The 27,961-nt window shown below is 41.7% G+C and overlaps 1 protein-coding gene and 1 pseudogene across 4 annotated transcripts in view; one reads left to right on the forward strand and one right to left on the reverse strand.

The window, feature by feature from the left end:
- Positions 1-27,961, reverse strand: part of RNF121 (ring finger protein 121) — a 64,432-nt gene that overhangs the window by 21,581 nt on the left and 14,890 nt on the right. For 2 of the 3 annotated variants that reach the window (XM_021716564.1, XM_008066089.2), the window contains exons 2-3: positions 16,450-16,487; positions 13,002-13,143 (exon numbers count right to left, since the gene is read on the reverse strand). In XM_021716564.1, the coding sequence (XP_021572239.1) occupies positions 13,002-13,143; positions 16,450-16,487 (180 nt within the window). The remainder of the gene's footprint in view (positions 1-13,001; positions 13,144-16,449; positions 16,488-27,961) is intronic. The other variant, XM_021716565.1, reaches the window with a different exon arrangement.
- Positions 8,340-8,862, forward strand: LOC103268504 (annotated as a pseudogene). The gene has a single exon (XR_002482413.1). The product of XR_002482413.1 is annotated as a mitochondrial import inner membrane translocase subunit TIM14 pseudogene (transcript).

Below are 27,961 nucleotides of genomic sequence, written 5' to 3' on the forward strand. Positions count from 1 at the left end.
TGCTCTATAACAAGAAAAAGCTCTGATTTTTTGTGCTATTTTATGGATTAAAAAAAGAAACAGTGAAACAGTGAGAAAGGAACAAAAAGAATGGTGAGTAAAGTCACTGTGCTTTAGAGGTGCTCATTCTGTGTGCCCAAGAGTGCTGGCTGCTGGTCTGTGAACCAGGAAGCCTTAATAACAAGTCTACTGTATAGGAACCCACAATTGACCTCCTCAATGAAGCATTCCAAAACAGCCTGGCCTTATGTGTAAACAGTGTGGAAGCACCAAGATGGCTACCCAAATAAACCTCCAGCTGCCATTCTAGGAGACACTGAAAGAAAACCAGGAATAGACATCAAAACAAACAATGGTAGATTATATAAACTAGAGAGTAAGGCAATGCGAATCATGATACTACAATGGCTAGATGTGGAAAGAAGGGCTGGAGGGTCGTCGGCCTTTACACTAGTCCAGACACTAGAGAAGAATTAAATCACACAGTCACATTTGTCTTCTCTGAGAAAGAACAGAAATTCCTGGTCTCCTTCTAGCTTCCAAAAACATGTCTGTGGCATTAAAAAACCAACCTAGCTGGGCACGGTGGCTCATGCCTGTAATCCCAGCACTTTGGGAGGCTGAAGTGACAGGATTGCTTGAGTGTACACGTTTGAGATCAGCCTGGGCAACATGACAAGATCTTGTCTCTATAATAAAAAAAAAAAAAATTAGCTGGGCACGGTGGTGTACACCTATAGTTCCAGCTACTTGGAAGGCTGAAGCGGAAGATCGCCTGAGCCCAGCGAGTCAACGCTGCAGTGGCCATAAGCATGCCACTGCACTACAGGTTGGGCAACAGTGAGACTCCACTCCACTCAAAAAACCAAAAACTCTGAAAAGTCCAACCAGCCTGCTCTAGTGGCCTCTTACCACTCCCCACTAGTTGTCAACAGCATGTTCTGAGGAGGAATCTAAGGTCAAGGTCATTTTCTCTCCATGAGCTGAAACTCTGTACATTTTGGATAAGGTGAGAGGCAGAGACCTTGGATTATAATCTGACTTGGACAAAGACACAAACAGGAGTTAAGTCTGAGCATCAGGAATGAAAAATCTTGTCTTGTTTTTATAACTTTCAGGCTTAACACAAGGGTGAAAAGCCACTCAAGTCATATCAAGAGAGAGAATATGAGACAGAGAGGGAGAATATTAGAGAGGGAGAGAGAACATGAGAATGAGAGAGGGAGAATTTAGAGGCAGGATTAGACTTGCTGAAACTGAATGGCCCAGTAGAAGCCCAGCAGACCAAGTTCTAGTTTTCTTTTGCCTCCCACTCATTAGGGTTCCTCCCTCCTTAAAGGAAGGGTTCGGCTTGATTTCTCAAACCCTTCTGTAAACCAGCCCTGTATCTTCCTGGGAGAGTAGACAGGGTTCACTCACTCACCTATTCATCCACCAAGTATATTTTGTATTTAATGAGAAGAGGAGTGCAGAAATGAACATGACCTCCAGTTCCTGTTCTCCAGGAGCTACCAGTCTAGTGCAGGAAAAAGATCTGAATCAAACCCTTATTTTAATGATTCTATTAACCTTCAGATTCTTTTTTTTTTTTTTTGAGTTGGAGTCTCACTTTGTTGCCCAGACTGGAGTGAAGTATCACGCTCCCGGCCACCACACGACCTGCTGGGCTCCGGTGATCCTTCTGCCTCAGCCTTCCAAGCAGCTGGAACTACAGGCGTGCGCTACCACACCCGGCTAATTTTTGATTTATTATAGAGATGAGGTCTTGCCAAGTTGCCCAGGTGGGTCTCGAATCCGTGGGTTTAGGCAATCCACTCACCTCGGCCTCCCAAAGTGCTGGGATTACAGGCTAGCCACCCAGCCCGGCTCAAGAAATTTCTTAAAAGTTTTTTTAAAAATCTGAGCTTGAGCCTGGCTGGGTGGCTCAGCCTGTAATCTCGCGCCTTTGGGAGGCTGAGGTGAGTGGATTGCCTGAGCCCGCGGGTTCGAGACCCGCCTGGGCAGCGAGACCTCATCTCTACAATAAATCAAAAAATCAGCTGGGCATGGTAGCGTATGCCTGTAATTCCGGCTACTTGGAAGGCTGAGGTGGAAGGATCACTGGAGCCCAGCAGGTCGAGGCTGCGGTGGCCGGAAGCGGCCACTGCACTCCAGTCTGGGCGACTGAGTGAGACACCAACTCAAAAAAAAAAAAAAGAATTAAAGAGATCTAAATATGTATCCAATATAGCTATTTAGTAACTGTATTACCTTAGGGAAATCACTTAACCCTGACAAGCCTCAGTTCTCTAAACTGTAAAATGTGGTTGACAGTATCTACGGTCATAAGGTTGTATGGGTTAAGTGAGTTAATGCCTGGAAAGCAATTAGAACAGTGCCTAACAATGTTAGCACTCACTGTAAGTAAGGCCATAAATATAAGCATTCCATATGAAAGCTCTTATATTTAAATGAAAGTAAATTATCAGGCCGGGTGTGATGGCTCAAGTCTGTAATCCCAGCACTCTGGGAGGCCGAGGCAAGATGACTGCCTGAGCCTAGGGGTTCGAAAACAGCCTGGGCAACTTGGTGAGACCTCATCTCTACAATAAATAAAAAAATTAGCCTGGTATGGTGGCACATGCCTGTAGTTCTAGCTACTTGGAAGGCTGAGATGGAAGGATCACCTGAACCCAGCAGGTCGAGGCTGTGGTGGCTGTGGGTAGTGTGCCACTGTACTCTAGCCTAGGCGACAGAGTGAGTCTCTTGACTCAGAAAAAAAAAAAGAAAAAGGAAATAAATTATCTAAAAACACAAACCAGCCAGCATGGTGACTCATGCCTGCAATCCCAGCACTTTTGGGGGGCAGAGGCAAGAGAATTGCCTGAGGCCGGGGGTTCAAGATTACCCTGGGCAACTTGGCAAGACCTCGTCTCTACGATAAGTCAAAAAATTAGCAAGGCATGGTGGCACACACCATGGTTCCAGCTCCTTGGAAGGTTGAGTTAGAAGGATTGCCTGAGCCCAGCAGGCCAAGGGCTGCTGTGGCCATGAATGAGTCACTCACTACACTCTAGCCTAGGTGACAGAGTAAAACTCTGACTCAAATAAATAAGTAAATGAATTAATAAATACAGAAACCATTGACTTGAGGCCATGTTTAGGGATCTAGGCACTCTTTATTAGGGTTCTTGAAAGCCAGATTCTGCTCAGAGTCTAGAAAGCAGCTGCTGGGGCAAGAGCCCATTGCCTGACATGGGGGAGGGCAGAGGGGCCAAATGAACAGAACGGTCTACCATGTTATGTTATCTGGTTTATCTGGTTTGTTCTTAAAGTTCCTACTGTAGTGTTTTGCTTAGCAAATAAGTTTAAACCTCTTAATAAAGGAAATTTTTTCTTTCTTTTTTTGAGTCGGAGTCTCTCTGTCACTCAGATTAGAGTTCAATGGCATGATCACGGCTATTGCAGCCTCAATCTGCTGGACTCAGGCAATCCTTCCACCTCAGTCTTCCAAGTATTTGGTACTATAGGCATGCGGCGCCACACCCAGCTAATTTTTTTTTTTAATTATAGAGATGAGGGTTCGCCATGTTGCCCAGGCTAGTCTGGAACTCCTGGGCTCAGGCATTTCTCTTGACTCTGAGTCTCAAGGTGCTGGGATTCAGGAGTGAGTCACCACACCCAAACAAGGAAGGCATTTCTAATGGCTATGTTGGCAACAAATGGCTAAAAGTTATGTACGACTCTCAGAACAATGGCAGGGTCTCTGGTGCCATCTGGTGGCAACATTCACACAGACCCATTTGGTTCAATGATTTGTTCAAGCACATGCTATAGAAAGCACCGAATAAGGGGAAGCTTGTCTCTGATGTCTCCTCCAGGACTTGGGTGATGAGACATAAACACACAAATTAGGCAGCCATGCAGAGCATCAAGTACTGACATGGGAGTTCAGAGGAAAGATGTAGCTGAGGTGAGTGGACTGCCTGAGCCCGCAGGTTCGAGACACGCCTGAGCAACTTGGCGAGACCTCATCTCTACAATAAGTCAAAAATTAGCTGGACGTGGTAGCACGCGCCTGTAATTCCGGCTACTCGGAAGGCTGAGGCGGAAGGATCGCCGGAGCCCAGTGGGTCGAGGCTGCGGTGGCCAGGAGCGGCCACTGCACTCCAGTCTGGGTGACGGAGTGAAACTCCAACTCAAAAAAAAAAAAGAAAGAAAGATGTAGCAATGTGGGCAGGAGCTGTTAGGAAGATTTCCTGGAAGAGGCAGAGCTCTGGATGATCCTAGGAGGCCTGGGTTTGGCCAGGTGGAGGGGGAAACACAAAAGCCATTCGTCCTTCTTTCCCTGAATGTGCAAACACAGACCTGAAGACTAGCCTGAAAGTGGATAACTGATTCACTTGGCAAACATTTACTGAGGGACAATCTCAGCTTCTCTGATCTGAGAGATAAGAATAGCAATACCCACTTATCTTTCCACAAGACTAACATAGTTAAGATGATGATGATAGATGCTAACGGTAAGAGGTAGTCCATATTTAAATAGACTGCCTTTTAGTTGCGAGTTCGTCATTACTGGAAGTTATGTCAGTACAGACTGAATCAATGCCTGACAAATATTACTTTTTTTTTCTTTTTTTTTTTTTTGAGTCAGAGTCTCACTCTGTCACCCAGGATGGAGTGTAGTGGCACACTCATGGCCACTGCAGCCTTGACCTGGCAATCCTTCTACCTCAGCCTTCCAAGTAGCTGGAACCACAGGCACGTGCCACCATGCCCAGCTACTTTTTTTTTCCAATTTATCGTAGAGGTGAGGTCTCACCAAGTGGCCCAGGTTGATCTCAAACCCCTGGGCTCAGGTAATCCTCCTGCCTCCACCGCCCCAAATGATGGGATTACAAGCGTGAGCCACTGTGCCTGGCTAGGAAGCATACTTTCATCTCTGTCTTGATGATCTAGTAGGTCCAGGTGGAAAAAGATATCATGATGAATGTTTCAGGATAAGGGAACATGGTACTTTTGAGAAAGTACAACTAGTATTTGAGGAAGGGGTGAGGAATGAGCCTACAGAGATAGACAAGGCTCAAAAGAGGCTGATATAGATATCACAGCTAAAAGTTTTTATTACACTCTGAAGATAAAAGTATTATATTCTGAAGTATAATAAATGATAAAAGTATTATATTCTGAAGATAAAAGTGAATTACAAATCACTAACATCTTAGCAAGAACTCTCTAGCCACATTCTAGTAATCTGCTGTAGTCCCCAACCTTTTTGGTATCAGGGGCCAGTTTCATGGAAGACAATTGGGTATGGGGGAGCAACATCAAGCATTAGATTCTCATAAGGAGCACACAACCTCCCAACCTAGATCCCTCACAAGCACAGTTCACAATAGGGTTCGTGCTCCTATAAGAATCTAATGTCACCATTGATCTTTCAGGAGGCAGAACTCCACTCAACCATGCTTACCTCCTGCTGTGTGGCCCGGTTCCTAACAGGCCATGGTACCAGTCCACCACCCAGGGGTGGGGATCCCTGAATAATACTTGAAAGATTTCTAAGTAGAAAGATTTTGCTACTCATCCATTCCAGGAAGAAACAGCAGTTCAGAAGTTAGAGGTTTGAAAGGATACTATATTTGGTAGCAGAGATGATGAAAGCCTCTCCTTGGAGATTTTTAAAAATAGGATACTTTTCCAGGCACAAGCTTATCCCTTCCCTTAGCATCCCTGAGGGAGTTAAAGAGTACTATTAGACTCTCTGAATAGATGAGGAAAACTGAGCTACAGAGAAGGCAAAAAGCAAATCTAGCTTAGGATGTTTCCAAACCAGATCTTGCCTCTGAAGTTGCCTCCCTACCATCATTCACTGAGTTGGCAGGGAACCCTGGAAAAGCTAAGGAGGCAAGATGATGCAGACAGTAAAGGGCTGGTTGTGAGAGTACCTAAGATCCAGGGAAAGGAGTTGGCAAAAGTCATTAAAGAAGGAAACTCAGAAGAGTCCGAAACAGAAATGACTATGGCAGAAAATGACAAAAATTTCCAGAGGCCTTTGAGAGAAACCTATGGAAAGGGCACTTAACAAGAATTCTATTTTATAATTTATTAATTCATTCATTCTTTCATTTATTAGAAAGCAAGATTTCCTGAGAGGACAGAAAAGCTCCCACAGTGGGAGGGGACCTGAGGGGTTGCCCCAGGTCTCCAATTTAATAGTCACGTGCTCCCAGCAATCACTTTAGAACTCCGCACCAGAGGTTTATTCATCTGAAAAATGGAGATAAATTCCTTCCCTATCTTCCCCCCCCCGCCCCGAGTTAGAGTCTCACTCCATCGCCCAGGTTGCAAGTTGGAATCTCACTCCATCATCCAGACTGGAGTGCAGTAGTGGCACGCTCACAGCTACTCATCGTCGACCTGCTGAGTTCCGGCAATCCTTCTGCCTCTGCCTTCCAAGTAGGCAGAACTTACAGACATGCGCTACCACGCCCGGTTATTTTTTATTTTATTGTAGAGACACGGTCTCGCCAAGTGGCCCGGGGCTGGTTTCGAACCTGCAGGCTAGGCAATCCACTCGTCTTGGCCTCTCAAAATGCTGGGATTACAGGCTGAGCCACGGAGCCTGGCTTCCTTCCATATCTTACAGAGCCGGTGTGAGGTTCCAATGAGACAGCAGATGAGAAAAGTATATTTTAAACATCATCAAATTTAAAGCACAAGCAATTTAAGGTATTATTGTTACTGCTGGAATTGAAAAGAACAGTATCTAAAATTTAGATACAAAAAGCAGTAGGATCTCTTGCTCCAAATAACAATTTAGACTATATTTCTCTTCCTTTGAGGTAAAGGTTAGATTTGAGCTCCTAAATTACAGAAAGAAGTTTGATACTTCCCCAGTGGGCTTCATACCCACTCAAAATCAGTCTCAGAGCTGGCAACATACATGCTGCTCTAGGTCCTACAGTCTAAGACAGTGTTTCTCAACAGGGGAGATTTTGTACCCCAGGGAACATATGGCAACATCTGGAGACATATTTGGTTGTCACAATTGAGGAAAGGGTGCTGCCAGCATCGTGAATAGAGGCCAGGGATGCTGTTAAACATCCTACAATGTACAGGATAGCCTCCTAAAACACAAAGAATTCTCTAGCCCAAAATGTCAATGGTCCCCATATTGAGGAACCTCGGTCTAGGAGAACAGAGCTAGTGTTTTTCCACTTGGTGGTCACGGGTGCCCAATGAAAGGCTGGGCTGCCAGCCTTTTTTGTTCTATGCTAGTGAAGAACAAAAAATGTCATTCAGTTTGAGAGAGACAGAGCCTTATCAATTAATTCCATCATTGCTTGGCATGCCATAAGAAGCATTTTTTAAAAGCTCTGACAGCCAATCTTAAATAGTTCACGTTTTTGCTCAACAACAATCCCAGTGCCTCTTCTTTATACAGCGTTCTCCAGGAAGTTGTTCTGAGTCTTCTATTTCCATTCCTCACCCCATAGACATTCTGTTGTGTTTCATACACATATTTTTGTTTTTATTTGTTCATACAAACTGTTTATTGCTTCCTGTGCATGTATTTTTAATTTGCTAACTGGCATTGTTATAGATCTTTTATTTCTTACTTTTTCCACTTAGTACTATGTTTTTAAGGTCCACCCAAGTTGCCATAGAGTGTTGCTAAGCAACAACTTAATGTGTTGCTTTTAACTGTAAAACAACTTCATGATATGCATCCATCACATTTTACCTCTGTTATCTCAGAGATGGATATCCAGACTGCCTCCAACTCCTCAATTAACCAGCACAATTAACACTTAAAGGAATACCCCCTCACATGTCCCCTTAGGATGTGTCACAGGGTATGTGTATGTTCTGTCTGACTGAGCAGTGCCATGATGCTATACACAATGCTTACACAAGTCTTTGTACCCATACAAAAGTACATAAAGGCTCCTAAAGTCCCTGATCCTAGCCAACACTTAGCACTATTCAGCTTTCTAGGTTTTGCCAACCTAATAGACGTAAAATGATATTTCATTATGGTTTTAATGTGCATTTATGTTGTTTTAATTATGCATAATTACTAATGACTTTGAATATCACTTTTCATGCCCGATGTTGTTTTGGGTTTCTTCTCCTGAAAATTGTTCATATCCTTGGCTCATTTTTCTATTAGAGTTGCTATCTTTTGTTGATTTGTAGGCATTCCTCTGGATAGTCTGATCTTAATATTAATCTATTGTCAATTTTTAATCATTAATTATGTATTCAACATTTGATTATCAGTTAACTTTGCCTATGGTATCCTTCATAGAAAAAATCCTTGACTGGTGACGGGCACTGTTTCTGCTGTCGGGGGCTGCGTCGCTGTCCGGTAAAGGCGTGCAGTTGATGGCCGCGACCTCCACGCTGGGATGAGCCGCGCTCCCAGGGGAGGCAGGGGAGCCGAGCTGGAGCCATGGCCAGTACAGTGGTAGCAATTGGACTCACTATTGCTGCTGCAGGATTTGCAGGTCGTTATGTTCTGCAAGCCATGAAGCATATGGAACCCCAAGTAAAACAAGTTTTTGAAAGTCTACCAAAATCTGCCTTCAGTGGTGGCTATTACAGAGGTGGGTTTGAACCCAAAATGACAAAACGGGAAGCAGCATTAACACTAGGTGTAAGCCCTACGGCCAATAAAGGAAAAATAAGAGATGCTCATCGACATAATATGCTCCTAAATCATCCAGACAAAGGAGGATCTCCTTATATAGTAGCCAAAAATCAATGGAGCTAAAGATTTACTAGAAGGTCAAGCTAAAAAATGAAGTAAATGTTTGATGAATTTTGAGTTCATATTAGTTTGTGTATACAAGCATCAATTTTTTATAATAAAATGCCCAGTTACAATTAAAAAAAAAAATCCTTAATTTTAATGTAACCAAATTTGTCAAGGGATAGATATTGTGGCACATGCCTGTAATCCTAGTACTTTGTGGGGATGAGACAGGAGGATCACTTGAGGCCAGGAGGTAGAGGCTGCAGTAAGCCAAGATTACATCACCACACTCCAGCCTGGGTGATAAACTGAGAATCTTGTCTCTAAAAAATAGATAAATAAGTACACAAATTTAAAATTATTTAATCTTTCTTGTCTATCTTTATAAAGTTAATTTTATAACTTTACCTTTCATAATTGAGTCCCCTTTGCATTCAGTATTATGTACAAATCTTGTGATGTTTCTCTATATGGTGAGAGTTTTCTCAACATGATCTATTTAACAATTAATACCTTCTTCATTGATTTGTGGTTACACTTTTATTGTATATTAAGTCCCCAACATACTTGAATCTGTCTCTGAGAACTGCATTCTGTCCCACTGGGCTACTTGTCTGTTCTTAGGGTATGTTTTAATATCTGGTAAGATAAGTCCCTGTCTTGGCAGTTGCTTTCTTCCTTGCCTTATTTTTGAACTTCAGGTAGGGAAAATAATAAGTTATTCAAAATCTTTGGTTAATGAACATTCTCATCATTAGGTCATGTATGAACCACTTTTAATTTATTTTAAGTTATTTTTAATTGTGGTAAAAAAAAACCCTTAAGATTCACTATTTTAACCATTTTAAGTGTATATTTCAGTAGTGTTATGCATATTTACACTGTTGTGTAACAGATCTCCAGAACTTTTCAAACAAAAAACAAGGGCCGGGGGTAGTGGCTCAAGTCTGTCATCCTAGCACTTTGGGAGGCCGAGGCGAGAGGACTGCCTGAGCTCAGGAATTCAAGACCAGCCTGGGCAACTTGGTGAGACCTTGTCTCTACAATAAATCAAAAAATTAGCTGGGTGTGGTAGTGCACTCCTGTAGTTTTGGCTACTCGGAAGGCTGAGGCAGAAGGATCATCTGAGTCCAGCGGTTGACGCTGGGGTAGCCATGAGCGTGACACTGCACTCCAGCCTGGGCAAAGGAATGAGACTCTGACTCAAAAAAAAAGAACAAAAGTATCAAGTTATAAGTAGTCTTCTAGGACTTACCTTTTTCACTCCATATTATACTGCTAAGATTCATCCTAACCACTATTTGTAGTTAATTATATTTCATGTTATTTTCATAAGTTTTATATGTTATATGTATTATTTAAATGTTATATAATATTGCATTATGTGAACATATCACAACTACTTATCCATTCATCTATGTATAGGCATTAAGCCATTTCCAAATGCTTGCTATTACAAACAGCATTGCTATGAAAAATCCTAGAAGGATGTACCAAAATGTTCTCTTGGTATACATCTTGGAATTAAAAACCTGGATCAAAGGGAATTTGAATATTAAACTTTAAAAGACAATGCTAAACTGTTTTCAAAGTGGCTTCTCCGCAAAACGAAGACTATACTTGAGAACAGTCCCAGCATGGGGCTAGAAAGGATCAGAATATCTGCTGACTGAACAAATAAATAGACATTGTGGAACACAGAAGTCGAATGGAAGGAGTGTGAATCATGCCTCTGATAATCACTGGTTGAGTGGGGCTCAGTTAATTTCTTCAATCTTCAGTTTCTTGATCCATATAATGACAAAATGAATACTACCTACCTCATGCAAAATATCTGGCACACTATATAGTAATTAATAATTGCTAGCTGGTGCGATTATGTCTATGTAATTACACAGTTGGTAATGCCCCAACTATGCTTTCGTTCTGCTTATCCTCTCTAGAACCCACCTAAAGTAGATTTGAGAGTGATGGGTCCCCAAGAATTGTAAAACTGGTGGTTATGACTATTACCTAAAATATGCCTGGGTAGGGAGAAGAACTTTAGATGAACCAGGACAAAAAATCAGGAATAGCAAGATGGGTTGTCCAAACATAATAGCAAATAATAGAGACCCCAGCTCACAAGACTGTTCATAAATCTAGTCTATAAATATTTCTATACTAATTCTACAAACAAAACCGAATGACAAACTGGGGAAAGATATTTGCTGCATATGTAAAAGGCTTATTCGTGATCTACAAAAAGTTCTTAAAAATCAATAAGGGCCAGGTCTAGTGGCTCAAGCCTGTAATCCCATCACTCTGAGAGGCTGAGACGAGAGGACTGCTTGAGTCTGTGGGCTTGAGACCAGCCCAGAGAACATGGTGCGACCTCATCTCTACAACAAATTTTTTTAAAAATTAGCCAGGCTGGTAGCACGTGCCTGTAGTTCCAGCTACTTAGAAGGCTGAGGGGAAGGCTCGCCAAAGCCCAGCAGATTGAGGCTGAGGTGTCCATGAGTGTGCCACTGCACTCCAGCCTGGGCAACAGAATGAGACTCCGACTCAAAAAAAAAATAAGAAGAAACATTCCGGCTGGGTGCGGTACCTCAGCCTGTAATCCTAGCACTTTGGGAGGCCAAGGTGAGAGGACTGCCTGAGCCTATGGGTTCAAGACCAGCCTAGGCAACTTGGTGAGACCTTGTCTCTACGATAAATCACAAAAATTAGCTGGGCGTGGTGGTGTGCATCTGTAGTTACAGCTACTTGGAAGGCTGAGACGGAAGGATCGCCTGAGCTCAGCAGGTCAAGGCTGCGGTGGTCGTGAGCAGACCGCTGCACCCCTGCCTGGGCAACAGAGTGAGACTCCAACTCAAAAAAAAAAAAAAAAAAAAAGAAAAGAAACATTCCAAAAGAATCCCAAGCAAGGGAACCAAATACACCACATGGCTCCAACTGTAAATAATATTTACAAGTCATAATAATATAAACAATGAATATTTATTTAACTAAAACTGGAAAGAGGAAATGAGTATATGTGAGGGGTACAGATACGGCAATATAAAATAATTATTACCTTCCAAAGCACAAAGTTAATACATAATGTTTAAAATAGAAATTTATTCATTAATATAAATACATTATTTAAAATACAAGGCCAGGATCAGTGGCTCATGCCTGTAATTCCAGCACTTTGGGAGGCCAAGGTAAGAGGACTGCTTGAAGCCAAGAGTTCAAGACTACCCTGAGCAACATAGTAAGATCACGTCTCTACAAAAAAATTTAATTAGCCCCATGTGCTGCCACACACCTGTAAACCTACATACTTGGGAGACTGAGGCAGAAGGATCACTTGAGCTGAGGAGTTGGAGGCTGCTGTGAGTTATGCTTGTGCCACTGCACTACAGCATGGGTGACAGAACAAGAACCCGTCTCAAAAAAAAAAACAAACTCTGCTATATCTGCCTTTCAATAAGAGAATTTAATCCATCTATATTTGAAACAATTAAGGATAAAGAATAATTTACTTCTGCTATTTAGCTATCTGTTTTCTGTATCTCATATTTTTTTCTAATTTTTTCAATTACTATTTTTTTAAAACAAATTAGATTAATGGAATCTAAATTCTACCCGTAAGAAGCTTGGTTTAGCCGGGCTCAGTAGCTCAGCCTGTAATCCCTGCACTTTGGGAGGCTGAGGTGAGTGGATTGCCTGAGCCCGCGGGTTCGAGACCCGCCTGGGCAACTTGACAAGACCTCATCTCTACAAAAAAAAAATCAGCCGGGCATGCTAGCGCATGCCTGTAATTCCGGCTACTTGGAAGGTTGAGGCGGAAGGATCGCCAGAGCCCAGTGGGTCGAGGCTGCAGTGGCCGGGAGTGGCCACTGCACTCCAGTCTGGGTGACAGAGTGAGACCCCAACTCAAAAAAAAAAAAAGAAGCTTGGTTTGCCCAGTCAAATGATCTTCCCTTCTTTCCAACTGAATAGTTCCTGATGAATATCTCCTTCACGAACTTGTCCCACAATGCTTAAAAGGGAGGACCTACCTTTTCTAGTCATGAAAGTTGTCTTATGTCTTAGCCTTGTTTTCACCCTCTCAATCATTTGCCCCATACACACACATACATTCCATATACTATTCATCATTCATACATAAAGTTCATTGTTACTGTCTTTCTCAGCCTACATGTGGCATGGGTTAGGCTGGGCCCTGGAATATTTATGAAGAGTCTCTTGATGACTGACAGACATAGAAATGAGAGGCAAAGTGGCTTACATTGTAGGAGCGGGGGTGCCTCTGCTTCCATTGCACCAGGAGCAGCTGGGCCACCACCAAGGTAGCGATGAGGATGAGGACCATTTCAGCGTGCATGGCTTCGTGACCGCGGTGCTTGGCATGCATGCGTGCATGCTCGACCCTGAAAGCCAAACACACAGGGTGAGTCAAGTCAGGGGTGGTGTAGTAATAAAGAGGTAGCACTTTCCAGAGATATCCCACCAGTCAATAGCTCAGAATACATTCCTGTGCTTTGCAGCTGCAGAGTACCATACAAATTAGGGGCTAGATGGATACATGCCAAAGAGGACAGGCATTTTGGGATAGAACCATTGCTATATGGTCTCTAGTAACCAAGTTCAGATATTGCTGCCTGGCTCCCATGGCAAAAACAGCTGACACCTTTCTTGCAGCACAAAGGAGGTCCAGGAGAAACCTGTGTCACTGACCATTTCAGGCCTATTTCAACCTGACACTGGAAGAAAAAAGTAACCCCAAAAGGTTAAAGACATAAAGCCTCATAGTCTTAGTCAGTGATATTTATTACACCAATAAAAGAGTAACATTGTAAAGTGTGTACTGATTCCAGGGTTAAAGTCTTGCCTTATTTATCCAACCCTCGCAGCCAGGGTCAGAGATCCTTAAGGCTAGTTAAAGCCTGAAAAGTCTGGACTGCTTCAACTTTATACTAATCTAACAATGACTTCACCATCAGTACCCACAGGTAAACAGCCTTCTCAAGGGCTTAAGGAAGTTCAGTAATTAGAGAGTACAGTTCTGGTCTTAAAGAATGGCGGCAGCAAGTGACTCCCTTGGCCAATATTGGCAAGAAGCTTGCTCTAACAACAGCCACTTCTCCCACTATGGGGTCAGAATCAACCAAAGGAGAGGAATGAGAAAGGAGTTAGAAAGAAAACTGAATACAAACGTAACTTGCTGTCAATGCTTTTATACAAATTCCCATTATACCAGGGTATTTGGAAGGGAGGAGAAGGACAACATAAATGATGTCTCATGGAATTCTCAGGGACAATGGCAGATTAACAGCAAAAATAACCTAGTACAATGAATTATGAATAGGTCAATGATAAAGCAAGTATAACAAAAAGTTAACTATAGAATCTAGGTGGTAGATATAAGAGTATTTACTGTACAAGTGTTTCAACTTTTCTATATGTTTAAAGTTTTTTATAATAAAATGAAAGGGGAAGCTTGGTGGACAGAATGGGAAGCCAAATGCCAGTCAGCCACCTCATCACCTAAGGGTTCATCTTATATAAAATTCTACCCTGGGTGGGAGCATCTGACAGAAAGAATAGGATTGGGGGTGAGAAACTTAGGTTCAGACCCACCTATATGGCCTTGGCCAAGAAGCCTCACATCTCTACATCACAATTTCTTTGTCTGTCAAAAGGAGTCCATATCTTTCCTGCCTGCCTCATGGGGTTGTTGTGAGGATGGGCTAAGTCATGAGGGTAGAGCACACTTAAAAACACCTAAGGATCTCAACGCAGTGTTCCTGGAAAGAAAATGGATAAATAAATACACCTAAGGGATGAGGACTTAGAAAGATAGCAAAAGGTAAGTTCCTTGTTCTCAGACAATATATAACTGAATGGATGTACATAACCTGAAATCAAAGAGAGGACCTAGAAAAGACCAAAAAGTCATCCAGTTCAAGTTTCCATCCAATGCAAAAAGTACTTTTATAACCTTTGCCAAATACCTCTGCTGGCTGAGAAGACGTGCTTTTTAAGATAATCTGTTCTACAACCAGCAGTGTCTGGCACATTGTAGTTACTCATATTTGTTTATAAATGAGTAAAATCTCAATGTTTTAGGGATAGAAGGTTCACTACTTCCCAATACACTTTGACTATTATAGATATTTCTGACAATAAGACAAAACTTTATCTTTCTACAGCTGCAACGCACCAGACCTAAATCTATATTTTGAAACAACAAAGGACTCATCCACTCCTCTTTCCCAAGGCCACCCCTTCAAAGATGTGTCACGATCTCATTAAAACAAAACAAAACTATCCTGTCCCCACCACCATTTTCCTGCACCCTTTTAGGCTAGTAGTTCTAGATCTTCTAGCCACTTTTCAAATAGCATGATATGAGACTATTAATCCTGGTTGTCTTACTCTAGACACGATCCAGTTAAAGATCCTCTTAAAATGCAATGCTTAGAACAAACTATTTGTGACCTCAGGCACAGTGGGACTGTCACCTCCCTACAGCAGATAACATATTTCTATGAACATCTTCTAAATATTTTGGTTGTTGACATACATAACTGGTGCATATTGAGCTTAAAGTCATCATAAATCGAACTGGGTCTGTCACATGAATTGGTATCTTTGCCATTCTATATTTTTAAAATTGAGAGTTTTGGCCGGGCTAGGTGGTTCAGGCTGTAATCCTGCACTTTGGGAGGCCGAGGTGAGTGAACTGCCTGAGCCCGTGGGTTCAAGACCTGCCTGGGCAACTTGGTGGAGACCTCATCTCTACAATATATATAAAAAAATTAGCCGAGTGTGGTAGTGTACGCCTATAGTTCTGGCTACTTGGAAGCCTGAGGCGAAAGGATCACTGGAGCCCAGCAAGTCAAGGTTGCAGTGGCCAGGAGCGGCCACTGCACTCCAGTCTGGGTGACAGAGTGAGACCCCAACTCAAAAAATAAAAAATAAAATTGAGAGTTTTAATCTAAATGAAGGGATTTTTTTCTATTAAATTCTATTTGGTTGATATCACCTCACTGATCAGCCACCTTGTGAAGTTTGTGGGGCTGGTACTCTGACATCCCTTTACTGACAAGAAATCATGACAAGATAACTGTTGACTCATTCTGGTCACAAAATAAGTTAGTAGCAGAGTTGAGATCAGAAGACACATTTCTCATTTTCTTTTTTTTCTATATATATTTTTCCTAGTCAGTTTAGTCTAATATCAAACATCTCCCATTTTCTTAACCAGAGCTTTCCATCCTGTCACAGATAATGATGCTAATGATTATAATCATCTCTAAAGCAGGTAACACTTACTGGAAGTTTACCAACATGCCAGACACTGTTCTAAGAATTTTCCCATATATTAATCTCTATGACTCTATGAGGTACAGCTACTGTTAGAAACTTCATTTTACAAATGGGGCAAACTCAGGTTGTAAGAAGTTAAGTAACTGGCCCAAGATCACACAATAGTAAATGCCAGAAATAATATTCAAGCTCAGATGGATGGTTTGGTGTGATCACTTACTTACTCCCCAGATCTAAGGGAGTGACCCAGGTACTTGGAAAGATCCCAACAGACCTGTCCTGCTGGTTATGAGTCACTGCCTCCCATAGACAGAAAAGCAGAAAGGAAGGTTAGATATATACCACTCCATTAGCTGGGTTAACCTGCAATTCCCAGCCTGCAGGACCCCCACTGCCACACTTACCTCCATTGTTCCTCTGGGGAAAGGTCTGACATATCAACCTGTAGAAAGACACCATCAGAAAAATCTGTTAGTATCTTAGAACTGTCTCTGCCCAATATAAGGTGCTCACGCATTCATCAATACCTTCAAGGAATTACGGAAGTTTGAAGTCTTTCAATCTCTATGAAGCCTTCCCCAACATTCTATTTCACACTGACTTCTCCCTTCCCTAGCCATTTAGTTGGGTTCATGTCTATGACTGAATGTGTGTTGCGTGTCTGTGCTGGACAATGAAGGCAGCAGAGTGCAAGAGTCCTAACTCCCAAGACACTCACAGTCTACTGAGGAAGACAGACATATAAACAGAAAATTTCTTTATTATGTAATAAAGATTGTCCATGAAAAAATAAAGAAGTGGATCTTAACCCAATCTGGGGTGTTACAGATTAGGGAAGGCTTCCTGGAGATGTGAAATATTATCCAAATGAAGAAATAAGAGAAATATGTTCCAGGCAAAGGAACTAGTAGGGACATGAAGGAATAAAGTTCTACAGTATATAAACAATTGAGTATGGGGAGAGCAAAAAGTATGAACAGGATCAATGGGAGACGAAGTTAAATAAAACAGTCTGTCATATAATGCCATGACTAAATGGTCCTATGGTCGCAAGTAGAACACTGGGGCTGAACAACCCGAGCTTTAGTTCCTGCCCTGATTTTAACTAGAGATATGGTCTTGCAACCTCAAAGTTCTGCCTCTAATTGGTAAATCTGTCTTTTTAGAGCAGGGTTCCTCAATCTTGGCACTACTGATATTTGGGGGTAGTTAATTCTTTATTGAGTAGAGTGTCCTGTACATTGCCAGTAGCATCTTCCCAGCTACAACAAACAAGAATGTCTATAACACTGTCAAATCCCAGGTGAACAAAAAATTGCCCCCAGTTGAAAACCACTGCTCTAGAATACTACATTTTTTGAGATCAGGGTTCAAGTCTTCTACTTGGTTGTAGCCATAGAGAAGCACACCCAGGTCTCAGTACTTAAGTCACCCAACACATTCTTACACTGAACTCAGCTGAAAATGTTCTAGGATCTAAAGAAGAAAGACAAGGCCTTAGAAACATTCAAGTGAATCCATCAACAACTATTCCTTTAGTACTTAAGATGTTCAAGGCCCAGTTTCCCACTGTTTTGAAAATTTCAGAAAAGTACCATAAGTAGACCATTTGAAATAAAACAGGCAGAACTCCATTCTACTGTCAAGTCAAATCAGCACATATTTACCAGGTATCCTTTATGTGTGTACTGGGAATGCTTATCACTATGCAAGGAAAGCTTTTTGGCTTCTACATTTGTTAGCTAAATTAAAAAAAAAAAAATCCAAAGGCTTTGCCTAACCAATCTGGGCAATGAAGTCAATCACCCACCTTTCTTTTCCTACTCCACACACTGCCTCACAAAATTTATTCTGATGCCCTCACTCAGGCCTTCATCTCCCCAGAAGGATAAAGGTCAGATTCTCTGGAAAAGATAAGTAGATGCAGAAAACAGAAAGGTCCAGCTGGGAGGTAACTGAGCAGACAATTAAGGGCCACATTTCCTAAAGGAACAATTGCTAGCCATGATGGCTCATGCCTATAATCCCAGCACGTGGGGAGGCTGAGGCACGAGAATTGCTTGAGCCCAGGAGTTCGAGATCAGCCTGGACAACACAGTGAGAACTGTCTGCACAAGATAATAAAAACAAAAAAAATGTAGCCAGTTGTAGTGGCAAACTCCTGTGGTCCCAGTTACTTGGGAGACTGAGGTAGGATTATCTGGGGTAGTGGCTGCAGTGAGCCATGATTGTACCACTGCACTCCGGCCTAGGTGACAGGGTGAGACCTTGACTCAAATAAATAAGTAAATAAATAAAGGCACAATCAATGCACAGGTTTCATGCTGTATTTCAAAACTCTTTTCTTCTTCTTTTCCAACTTGGACTTGCATCTTGGAGTGAGTGTCTCTTTAGAGTTGATGCCCTAGCACTTTGTTTGCCTCACCCTGGTCCTGGCCCTGCTAAGGTCTATCTTGCTCCCATCCCATAAACCTGGAAGTTCCCTCAGAGTTAAGACACAGTTTTCGCTGATTTGTCTTCCAAGACAAACAGCTTAGAGATGTATATTAAGCACTCAATGAACTGAAGAGAATTCTCTCTAATAAGATATGCAAGTATGTTGACAAACTAGCATCTCATCTGGAGATGATTAAGTTGGAGACCAAATAAAAACCTGAAAAATAACTAACAAGCATCTGGGAAAGCAGTATTCATTTGACACCTGGGAAATCCTGTGAAAAAAACTACATAACAAAATAACTATATGTTCAAGGAAGCATGACTAGTTCATTGAAGGAAAATCCAGAGGACTGGGCCATGCACCAAGGTGCTTCTCTTTGAGATAGAGGACCAAGCATGCTACTGTCTATGCCTTAGCTTCTCTATCTGGGAGATAATCTCCATCTGGGAGAGGAATAAGACTTCTGACTTCATCATGGGGCTGTGAAGAAAGTACACACAAGGTGACCAAGTGACTTCACTATCTTTCCTTCTGGGAAACTGGACATACTTTATGAATTACTAGAAGAGACTGGGGCTGTTGAATGTTGGCGAAGCACAGGACAGTAATGCTTTCAGAGCCTCAAGGAGAGCAGCTCATGAGCGCAAGCACTAAGGCCGAGGTGAGTCTTGGGGCTTAGAGGATCATTAGCACTTCATGGAGCAGTAAAAATGTTAAGAGTAAGACATTATTTGGCTTTAATATTTTCCTCCTGAACAAAAAGGTTATTTAAATTACATCCAAACTAGTCTTCTGGCTCAAGTGGAAAAACAAGAAAAGCTGTAAACTATGGCTATAATTAACTTACACCATCTGGAAAGACATCTTTATTTGCTCTCTTGTTAAGGAGTTTATTCATTTGGGACCAAGCATGAACCCAGTCTGAAGGAACCTCATTCAAAGCTTAGGAAGTTAATTAGGCAGGCTCTCAAGGCAAGGGTACTTACTGATTAATGGGCTCATATCCATAACCAACTCCCAAGACCTACACAATGTTTTAATACTAGCCAGTCACTCCTCTCAGGATCTCATAAGACCCCCTAGTCACGCCAATCTTCAAAAGCCCAGATTTAAAAGAAATTAAACCAGCGGAGCATGATGGCTCACATCTGTAATCCCAGCACTTTGGGAGGCTGAGGTGAGAGGACTGTCTGAGTCCCAGGGTTCAAGATCAGTCTGGGCAACTTGGTGAGATCTCATCTCTACAATAAATCAAGAAAAATTAGTTGGGCATGGTTGCGCGTGTCTGTAATTCCAGCTACTTGAAGGGCTGACTCGGGAGGATAACCTGAGCCCAGCAGGTTGAGGCTGCAGTGGCTGTGAGCAGTGGGCCACTGCAATCCAGCCTGGCAACAGAGTGAGACTCCAACTCAAAAAAAAAAAAAAAAGTTAAACTGAAAATACCAGTCAGAGAGAATTCTGCAAAAATGGAAAATGATCAGAAGCTGGCTGCTATATTTGCTCAGGAGCAAAAGACCCAAGGACCAACTACTGTATCCCCATGAAGAGGTCTCTTGTCTCCCTCAAATATCATATACTCTGTGATCTCTGTCTTTAGACACACGTTATTTTGTCCTTTAAGGCCCTCTCTTCCACCAAATCACATTCTGCCTTCCTGCAAAACTCTGGCCAAATCCTTCTAGTTTCTGGAAAGTTCTTTAGACAGATCCCAATTACTGACAACATAAACATTCTCTACTGCTTAAGTGTGGTCTGCAGCCCAGCAGCAACAGTACCCTAAGAGTTTAAGAAATAAAGAATCTCAGACTCCATCTCAGACCTCCTGAATCAGAATCTGCATTTTAATAAGATACTGAAGTAATTCATATGTATATTAAAGTTTGAGAAGCACTGCTCCTAAATCCCACCACTTATACTCATAAACTGCATCCACAGCCATATGAATCTGCATATCTGATGCTTTTCTTAATAACAACTTTACTGAGATTTAACTCACATATCATAAATTTCACCCATCTAAAGTGTACTATTTTGTACAAAATCTCAGACAAAAGGAATGTATTTTTCTTTTTTTGAGTTTTATTGCACAGCATGGTGAATATAGTTAATACTAGAGAATTGTACATTTCAAAACTGCTGAGAGTAAATTTTCAAATGTTCTCACTGCAAAAAATGTTAAGTATTTGAGATGACAGATGTGGTACTAGCTTGATTTAATTATTCCACATTTTATTTGCAAATCATAACATCACTTCATCCCCCATAAATTATAAATTGTCAATTTACAATTTTTAAAAATAAAGTGTATTACGCAGTGGTTTTCAGTATATTCAGAGTTGTGCCACCATCACCACTATTTAAGTTTAGAACATTTTTGTCACCTCAAAAGAAACCACATTCCAGTTAGTAGTCACTCCCCATTCTCCCCGCAGCCCAAGGCAACCACTAATTTACTTCCTGTCTCTGTAGATTTGCCTAGACAGTTCATATAAATGGCATCATACAATATGTGGTCTTTTGTGGCTGACTTCTTTTCACACAGCATAATTTTTTCAAGGTTCATTCATTTTGTAAAATGTATGGTTGTTCATCCCTCTTTATTGCCAAACAGTATTCTATTATACAAACGTCAAATTTACTTATCCATTCCTCAGTTGATGGACATGGAGAATTGTTTCTACTTTTTGACTACTACAAATAATGCTGCTATGACCATCCATCTATAAGTTTTATGAATATGTTTTCATTTTTCTTGAGTATATATCCAGGAGTAGAATCATTGGGTCATAGGGTAACTTTATGCTTAAGCTTTGAGGGACTTCCAAACTGTTTTCCATTGCAGCTGTACCATTTTACAGTCCCAGCAGCAGCATATGAGGGTTCCAGTTTCCCCATATCCTTGCCAACACATTAAAGCATTCCAGTGGGTATGAAATGGTAACTCATCGTGGTTTTGAATTTCCATTTCCCTGGTATCTAATTATGTTGAGCATCTTTTTGTGTGCTCTTTGGTCATTTGTATATTTTCTTTGGAGAAAAGTCTATTCATATCCTTTGTCTAGTTTTTTCCTTTTTTTAAACATAGGGTCTTGCTATGTTGCCCTGGCTGGGGTGCAGGAGCTATCCACAGGTACAATCATTGTACAGTACTATATCCCTGAACTCCCAGGCTTAAGTAAGTCTCCTGTCTCAGCCTCTCAAGTAGCTAGGACTATAGGCACATGCCACAATGCCCAGGGTTTTTTGTTTGTTTGTTTGTTTTTTGGGGTTTTTTTAATTGAAGTCTCACTCCGTCACCCAGGCTGGAGTGAAGTGGCATGCTCACAGCCACCCCAGTATCACACTGCTGGGCTCCGGTGATCTTCAGCCTCAGCCTTCCAAGTAGCTAAAACTATAGGCGTGCACCACCACGTCCGGCTAATTTTTTGATTTATTATAGAGACGAGGTCTCGCCAAGTTGCCCAGACTGGTCTCGAACCTGCGAGCTAAGACAATCCACTCACCTCAGCCACCCAAAGTGCTGGGATTATAGGCTGAGACACCGAGTTCGGCCTCACAGTGCCCAGTTTTACTGGGTTATCTTTATAGTTGAGTTGTAAAAAGTTCTTTATATATTCTGGATACAAAGTCCTTTATGTGATGTATGACTTGCAAATATTTCCTTCTATTCTGTGGGTTGTCTTTTTACTTTCTTGATGATGTTTTTTGCAGCACTAAAACTTTTAATTTTAATGAATTCCAATTTATATTTTGTATTTTGTTGCTTGTGCTTTTGGTTTCATATCTAAGAACATTGCCTAATCTGGTCATGAAGACTTTTGTCTATGTTTTCTACCAAGAGTTTTACAGTTTTAGCACCTACATTTAGGTCTTTGGTCCATTTTGAGTTAATTTTTGTATATGTATGGTATGAGGTAAGAGTCCAACTTCACTCCTTTTGCATGTGGCTATCCAGGTGTCCCAGCATCTTTTGTTTAAAAAACTATTCTTGATCTTCATCTGCACTTAATTCTTTTTTGAGTCAGGGTCTCACTCTGTCACCCAAACTGGAGTGCAGTGGCATGATTATGACAATCACGGTGCAGAGCAGTTTCAACCTCTTGGGCTCAGGAGATCCTTCCACCTCAGCATCCCAAATAGCTAGTACAACACCACACCAGGCTAATTGCTTTTATTTTTTGTAGACATGGGGTTTCACTATGTTGCTCAAGCTGGTCTTGAACTCCTGAGTTCAAGAAATCCACCTGCCTTGGCCTGTCAAAGTGCTGGGATTATAGGTGTGAGCCACTGCACCCGGCCTCCTGCACCTGACTCTTCATATTGGTTTTTACCCTCCTTTGTTTTCCACTATTCTTATTAAGTATCCTCACAGCTCTATAAATGTTGCTGACAGACTCTCAAAAAAGACTAAAAGATAGGCCAGATGTGGTGGTTCACGCTTATAATTCCAGCACTTTGGGAGGCTAAGGTGGGAGGACTGCTTGAGCCCAGTTTCAGACCAGCCTAGGCAACATAGTAAGACTTCATCTCTACAAAAAAATTAGCCTGGAGTGGTGGTGCACTTGCAGTCCCAGCTACTAGGGAGGCTGAGGCAGAAGGATTATGTGAGCCCAGGAGGTTGAGGCTGCAGTGAGCTGTGATCTAATCCACTGCACTCCAGCCTGGGTGACAGACTTCAGCTCCCCACCCCCTCCAAAAATTACAAACATATAAAGATAAATGGACACACACATACACACACACCTCTGAAGCTATCTGTGAGGTTTGATACATTTACTCATCAATTCCCATTTTAAGTACTCCTACTTTAAACATGCAGGTCCCGGACTAGTCAAGAAAACAGAGATGAACCAGATGTATTCCCCATACTTGAGGAAAAGACAATAAAAATAAAATAGAAAAAAGACAATAGAAAATAAAATAACCAGGCTCTTTTAAAAGCAGAAGTTTGCTAAGCCCAGGAAGCATAATCGTTTCCATTTTATAGAAGGCACAGATGAGATATAAAGCTGAGAAATGCTGACTCATCAAACATCATGGTGATTTGAGAAAGGAGGAGGAGTGTTAGGGAGAAGACCACACACGCCTTAGAGAACTCAGTGTCAGAGCTTATGGCCTCAAACAGCCATAGCAATGAATATTTGTCACAAGGTCCTGCCAGAGTCAGATTATGACTTTCATGGTTCCTAGACACTTTTGCTTTTGTGGTTACCTTCCTCTATAAATATATATATGTTTTATGACCACACTGGTAAAAAGAGATAGATTATTCCATTTTTCTTCTAATTTTAAAACATTAATATTAAAACATTTCCGTGGGCCCTGTGCATTGTGACTACTGTAACTGATGGGTAAGTCAGCCCTGGGCCCTGCTATCTCCTCATAGCTACAGATTTAGTGTTCTCTCCTCAGTTGCCATGTCACAGTGCTCAGATGCTTTTTAGATTATCTTCTCTACTGGGCCTATCTGACCAAGCAGAATGAGGCTGACGCACACTAAAACTCACATTGCCTAAATTCACAAAAAAATGTAACCTCAATTACAGTCATATAAGCACTACAGATACATCTGACAATAGTGTGTATTCTGTGTTCAAGAAGGGTTTAGATATATTCATGAATGATCAAACCCAAACAAAAAAACAGACATGTCACTAACCTACAAATGCCAAAGTCAGAGAGCATGTGCCTGGCATCTTGAAGGTAGCCAATAAATATGTTTGTTCAGTTGTTCATACATTCATTCAATCAATCACAAAACAGGCATGATACAGTCTGTTCCCTTGTAAAACTTATTTTCTAAAGCAGAAAACAGTTAATAAACACATATTAAATAATTTATTGTAACAGTGTTATAAAGAAAAATAAAGCAGTCTAAAGGAAAAAAGAGTGAAAAAGGCGGAAGTTTTGTTGCTGTATGTAGTTTCTCCAAAAGGTTTCCAGCACCAGGAGAACATACTGGGCAGGATGGACAGTGACACAGCACATACGATATGTCGCATTTCCTTGGGTTTTATCTTACTCCCACTTTTTACCCCAAGAAATGACTTCAGGGCAACAACTACCCTTCTCAGTGAAGAGAAACACAGTTGTATGTCCTAATCTAGCATAGTTCTTTACTTGCTATATGTTAACAAACAGGATACTTCTTTCTATGCCTCAGTTTCCCCATCTATAAAATAAGAAGGTTGGCTTAGATAACTTTCAAGTTCCCTTAAGCTAAATGCTATAAAAATTCTCACTAAATCTGTCTACTCCAAAGCTCTGGAGTAAGCTATAATACTTTGGCCTTCAAAATTGTCAGTTTCCTTAGTTACCATGGATGTAAAAGCAAAATACCTTTAGTGTGGTGAGGTATGATGTAATTGGATGCTATCAAATTAAATCAATAAAAACTTTCCAGTCAGGCATGGTGGCACATGCCTATAATCCTAGCACTTTGGGAAGCCAAGGCGGGAGATTGCTTAAGCCCAGGAGTTCAAGACTAGCCTAGGCAACATGACGAGACATTGTCTCCACAAAAAAATAAAAAATTAGCCAGGTAGCCGGGCATAGTGGCTCTCATCTGTAATCCCAGCATTTTGGGAGATTGAAGAGAAAAGATTGCCTGAGCCCATGGGTTCAAGATCAGCCTGGGCAACATGTTGAGACCTCGTCTTCACAATAAATCAAAAAAATTAGCTGGGCATGGTGGCACACGCCTGTGGTTCCAGCTACTTGGAAGACTGAGGAGGAAGGATTGCCTGAGCCCAGCAGGTCGAGGTTGTAGTGGTCGTGAGCGTGCCACTGCACTCCAGCTTGGGCAACAGAGTGAGACTCCTACTCAAAAAAAAAAAAAAATTAGCCAGGCATGGTGGCGTGAGCCTATAGTCCCAGTTACTTGGGATGCTGAGGTGGAAGGATCTCCCTGAGCCCAGGAAGTCAAGGCTGCTATGAACCATGATAGTCATGACTGTGCCACTGCCCTCCAGCATGGACAGCAGAGTGAAACCCTAACTTAAAAAAAAAAAGTTGCTAAGTGACTACCATATGTATATAATATACCAGTAATATCCCCTGAAGCCAGAGGATGGCCTCCCATCCTGGTTTCAATTACCAGCTAACTGCAGAAGGCCCTAAACTCTGAAATCCTACCCCACCCACTTTTTGGCTGAGCAAACAGTGTTTCAGAAATCTCAGCTGATCCTTCCATAATACTGATAACTCTACGGCTAGATATTTCCTTCTTTCACAAAGCATGAGAGAGAAATAGCCCAAACTTTGCCCTTAATGTTTTCAGTCTAGGGAGTGGCAGAAAACAGACTACTAAACATAATATAACATGATAAGGATAATCATTAACGTATAATCAAAATGCTGTGTAAGACCCAGAAAAAGGAGAGATTAGCTAGCTCGTGAACCTGGTAGGAATACAGCCCCACGACAAGGCTAGCTGCCTCTATCTGGTGAGGTTCCAACATTGTGGTCTGCTGGGCGATTAGGATAACAAGTGAAGTCCAAAGGTTCACAGGCTACTGTTCTCTTCCCATTCCCATTCTTCCCCAGTCCTTAGCTTTGAATTCAAGGCTAATAAATCAGAGTGGAATTATCTCATCTTTCAGTCCGCCAAGGTCATAAATCAGCTGGGGATACTACAGACATTGGATACGGTTAGCCAAACTGTGAGATCCGACATGGGCAGCACGCTTGGGCAGTGAAGTGGAAGTAGACATAGCTGTCACAGCAGTGTGGGGCTGGCTGCCCTCACCTCTGTCACCACCAAAAAGCATATCCTCCAGACCAGCTGCGTTGAGAAACTTTTTCAATTTAAACTTTTCAGATTTGGGGGCAGCTAAAGTTTGCTTCTTTGGTACTTCAATTCTTATCCAAATTTATACTTTACAGTCTAGCTTTCTCCTCCCCAGGCCCACTGCCTTCACGCTTTCCTATATGCACTGCAGCCTCCCATGCACCACAAACTTTTCTACCCATCCTTAAAGACTCAATCCAGATGGCACCTCCTCCAGAAACTCTTTCAGAACAGAACTATCCTCTACAAATTCCCAACACCTTTATAGCCTGGACTGTTCATGTGCTGATTATATCTACCCATCTATGAAATCTCCCTTTCATTTTGCATTCCCATCCCTCCTTGATTCAGACTTTATCCCTTGTTCTTTCTTGGATAATTGCAGCAGCCTCCAAAGTGATCTCCCTGGCTCTAACCTTGCCAACACAGACTCCTAACACAGGCGCAGTCACAGTGATCTTTATCAGACACACATCTGACTACATTATCCTCCAGCTCTGACAAAACTTTCATGATTTTCTATTGCCTTGGGGTTACAGTGCAAACTCCTTAGTAGGACACACAAGGGATTTCATGATGTGGCCCAACCGGTTACCTTATCTCACCACTCTCCAGTCACAGTGAACCACCGACCACTCTAACAAGTCCTTCCTCAGTGCTCTGGCTGCTTCCATCCTCTCTCCCTAGAATTCTCTCCTCACTTTCACTATCCAGCTCATTTCTATTCACTTTATAAGATGGAATTCAAATATCACCTCCTTCATGAGACATTCTCCGGCTTCATTGATTCATACAACATAACATACATAACAATATAACAACTGTTAAGTAATCATGTATTAAGCTCTAGACCAAGGGTCTGTGACATTTTTGGCATCACAATCTGGTTTGGTAGAAAACAATTTTTCCATGGACTAGGGGGGAGGAGTGGTTTTGGGATGATTCGAGCGAGTAACATTTATTGTGCATTTTATTTCTATTATTATTACATTATAATATATAATGAAATAATTATACAACTCACCATTAAAAAAAAAGAGGGACAGACAGAAGTGGTAAATAAAATAATGGGCAGGCTGCCACTGATCTCACAGGAGGCGGAACTCGCTGCGGCTCACCTCCTGATGTGCAGTCCGGTTCCTAACAGGAACTGGTACTGGTCCATGGCCCAGAGTTTGAGGACCTCTTGCTCTAGACTGAGGATATAGTAATAAAGAAACAGGATGTGCACAGGTGGGAGTGGCGGATACACTTAAAGCCCAGACTTCTTTGCCACTATACAATACAACCATGTAACCAAAAACTATTAGCATCCCCTAAAACTATCAGAAGTTAAAAAAAAAAAAAAAAAAAGGGCTGAGCATGGCGCTCATATCTGTAATCCCAGCACTTTAGAAGGCCAATGAGGGAGGATTGCTTGAAGTCAATAGTCTGAGACCAGCCTGGGCAACACAGCAAGACTCATCTCTAACATAAATTAACAGTTCTCACCCTCAAGGAGCTTAAAGTCTATTGTATCTCCTTAGTTGGAGTAATGAAGCCAAGATATTTTTTAAAGTTTTGTTGAGATATATCATCCATTTTAAGTGGGAAATTCAATGATTGCTACTATTTTTATTTTATTTTATATTATTATTATTTTTTTTTTGAGTTGGAGTCTCACTCTGTTGCCCAGACTAGAGTGCAG

Source organism: Carlito syrichta, unplaced genomic scaffold (assembly GCF_000164805.1).
Source record: "Carlito syrichta isolate Samal-C Ts95f unplaced genomic scaffold, Tarsius_syrichta-2.0.1 Scaffold308842, whole genome shotgun sequence".
In the NCBI taxonomy this organism is placed as follows: Eukaryota; Metazoa; Chordata; class Mammalia; order Primates; family Tarsiidae; genus Carlito; species Carlito syrichta.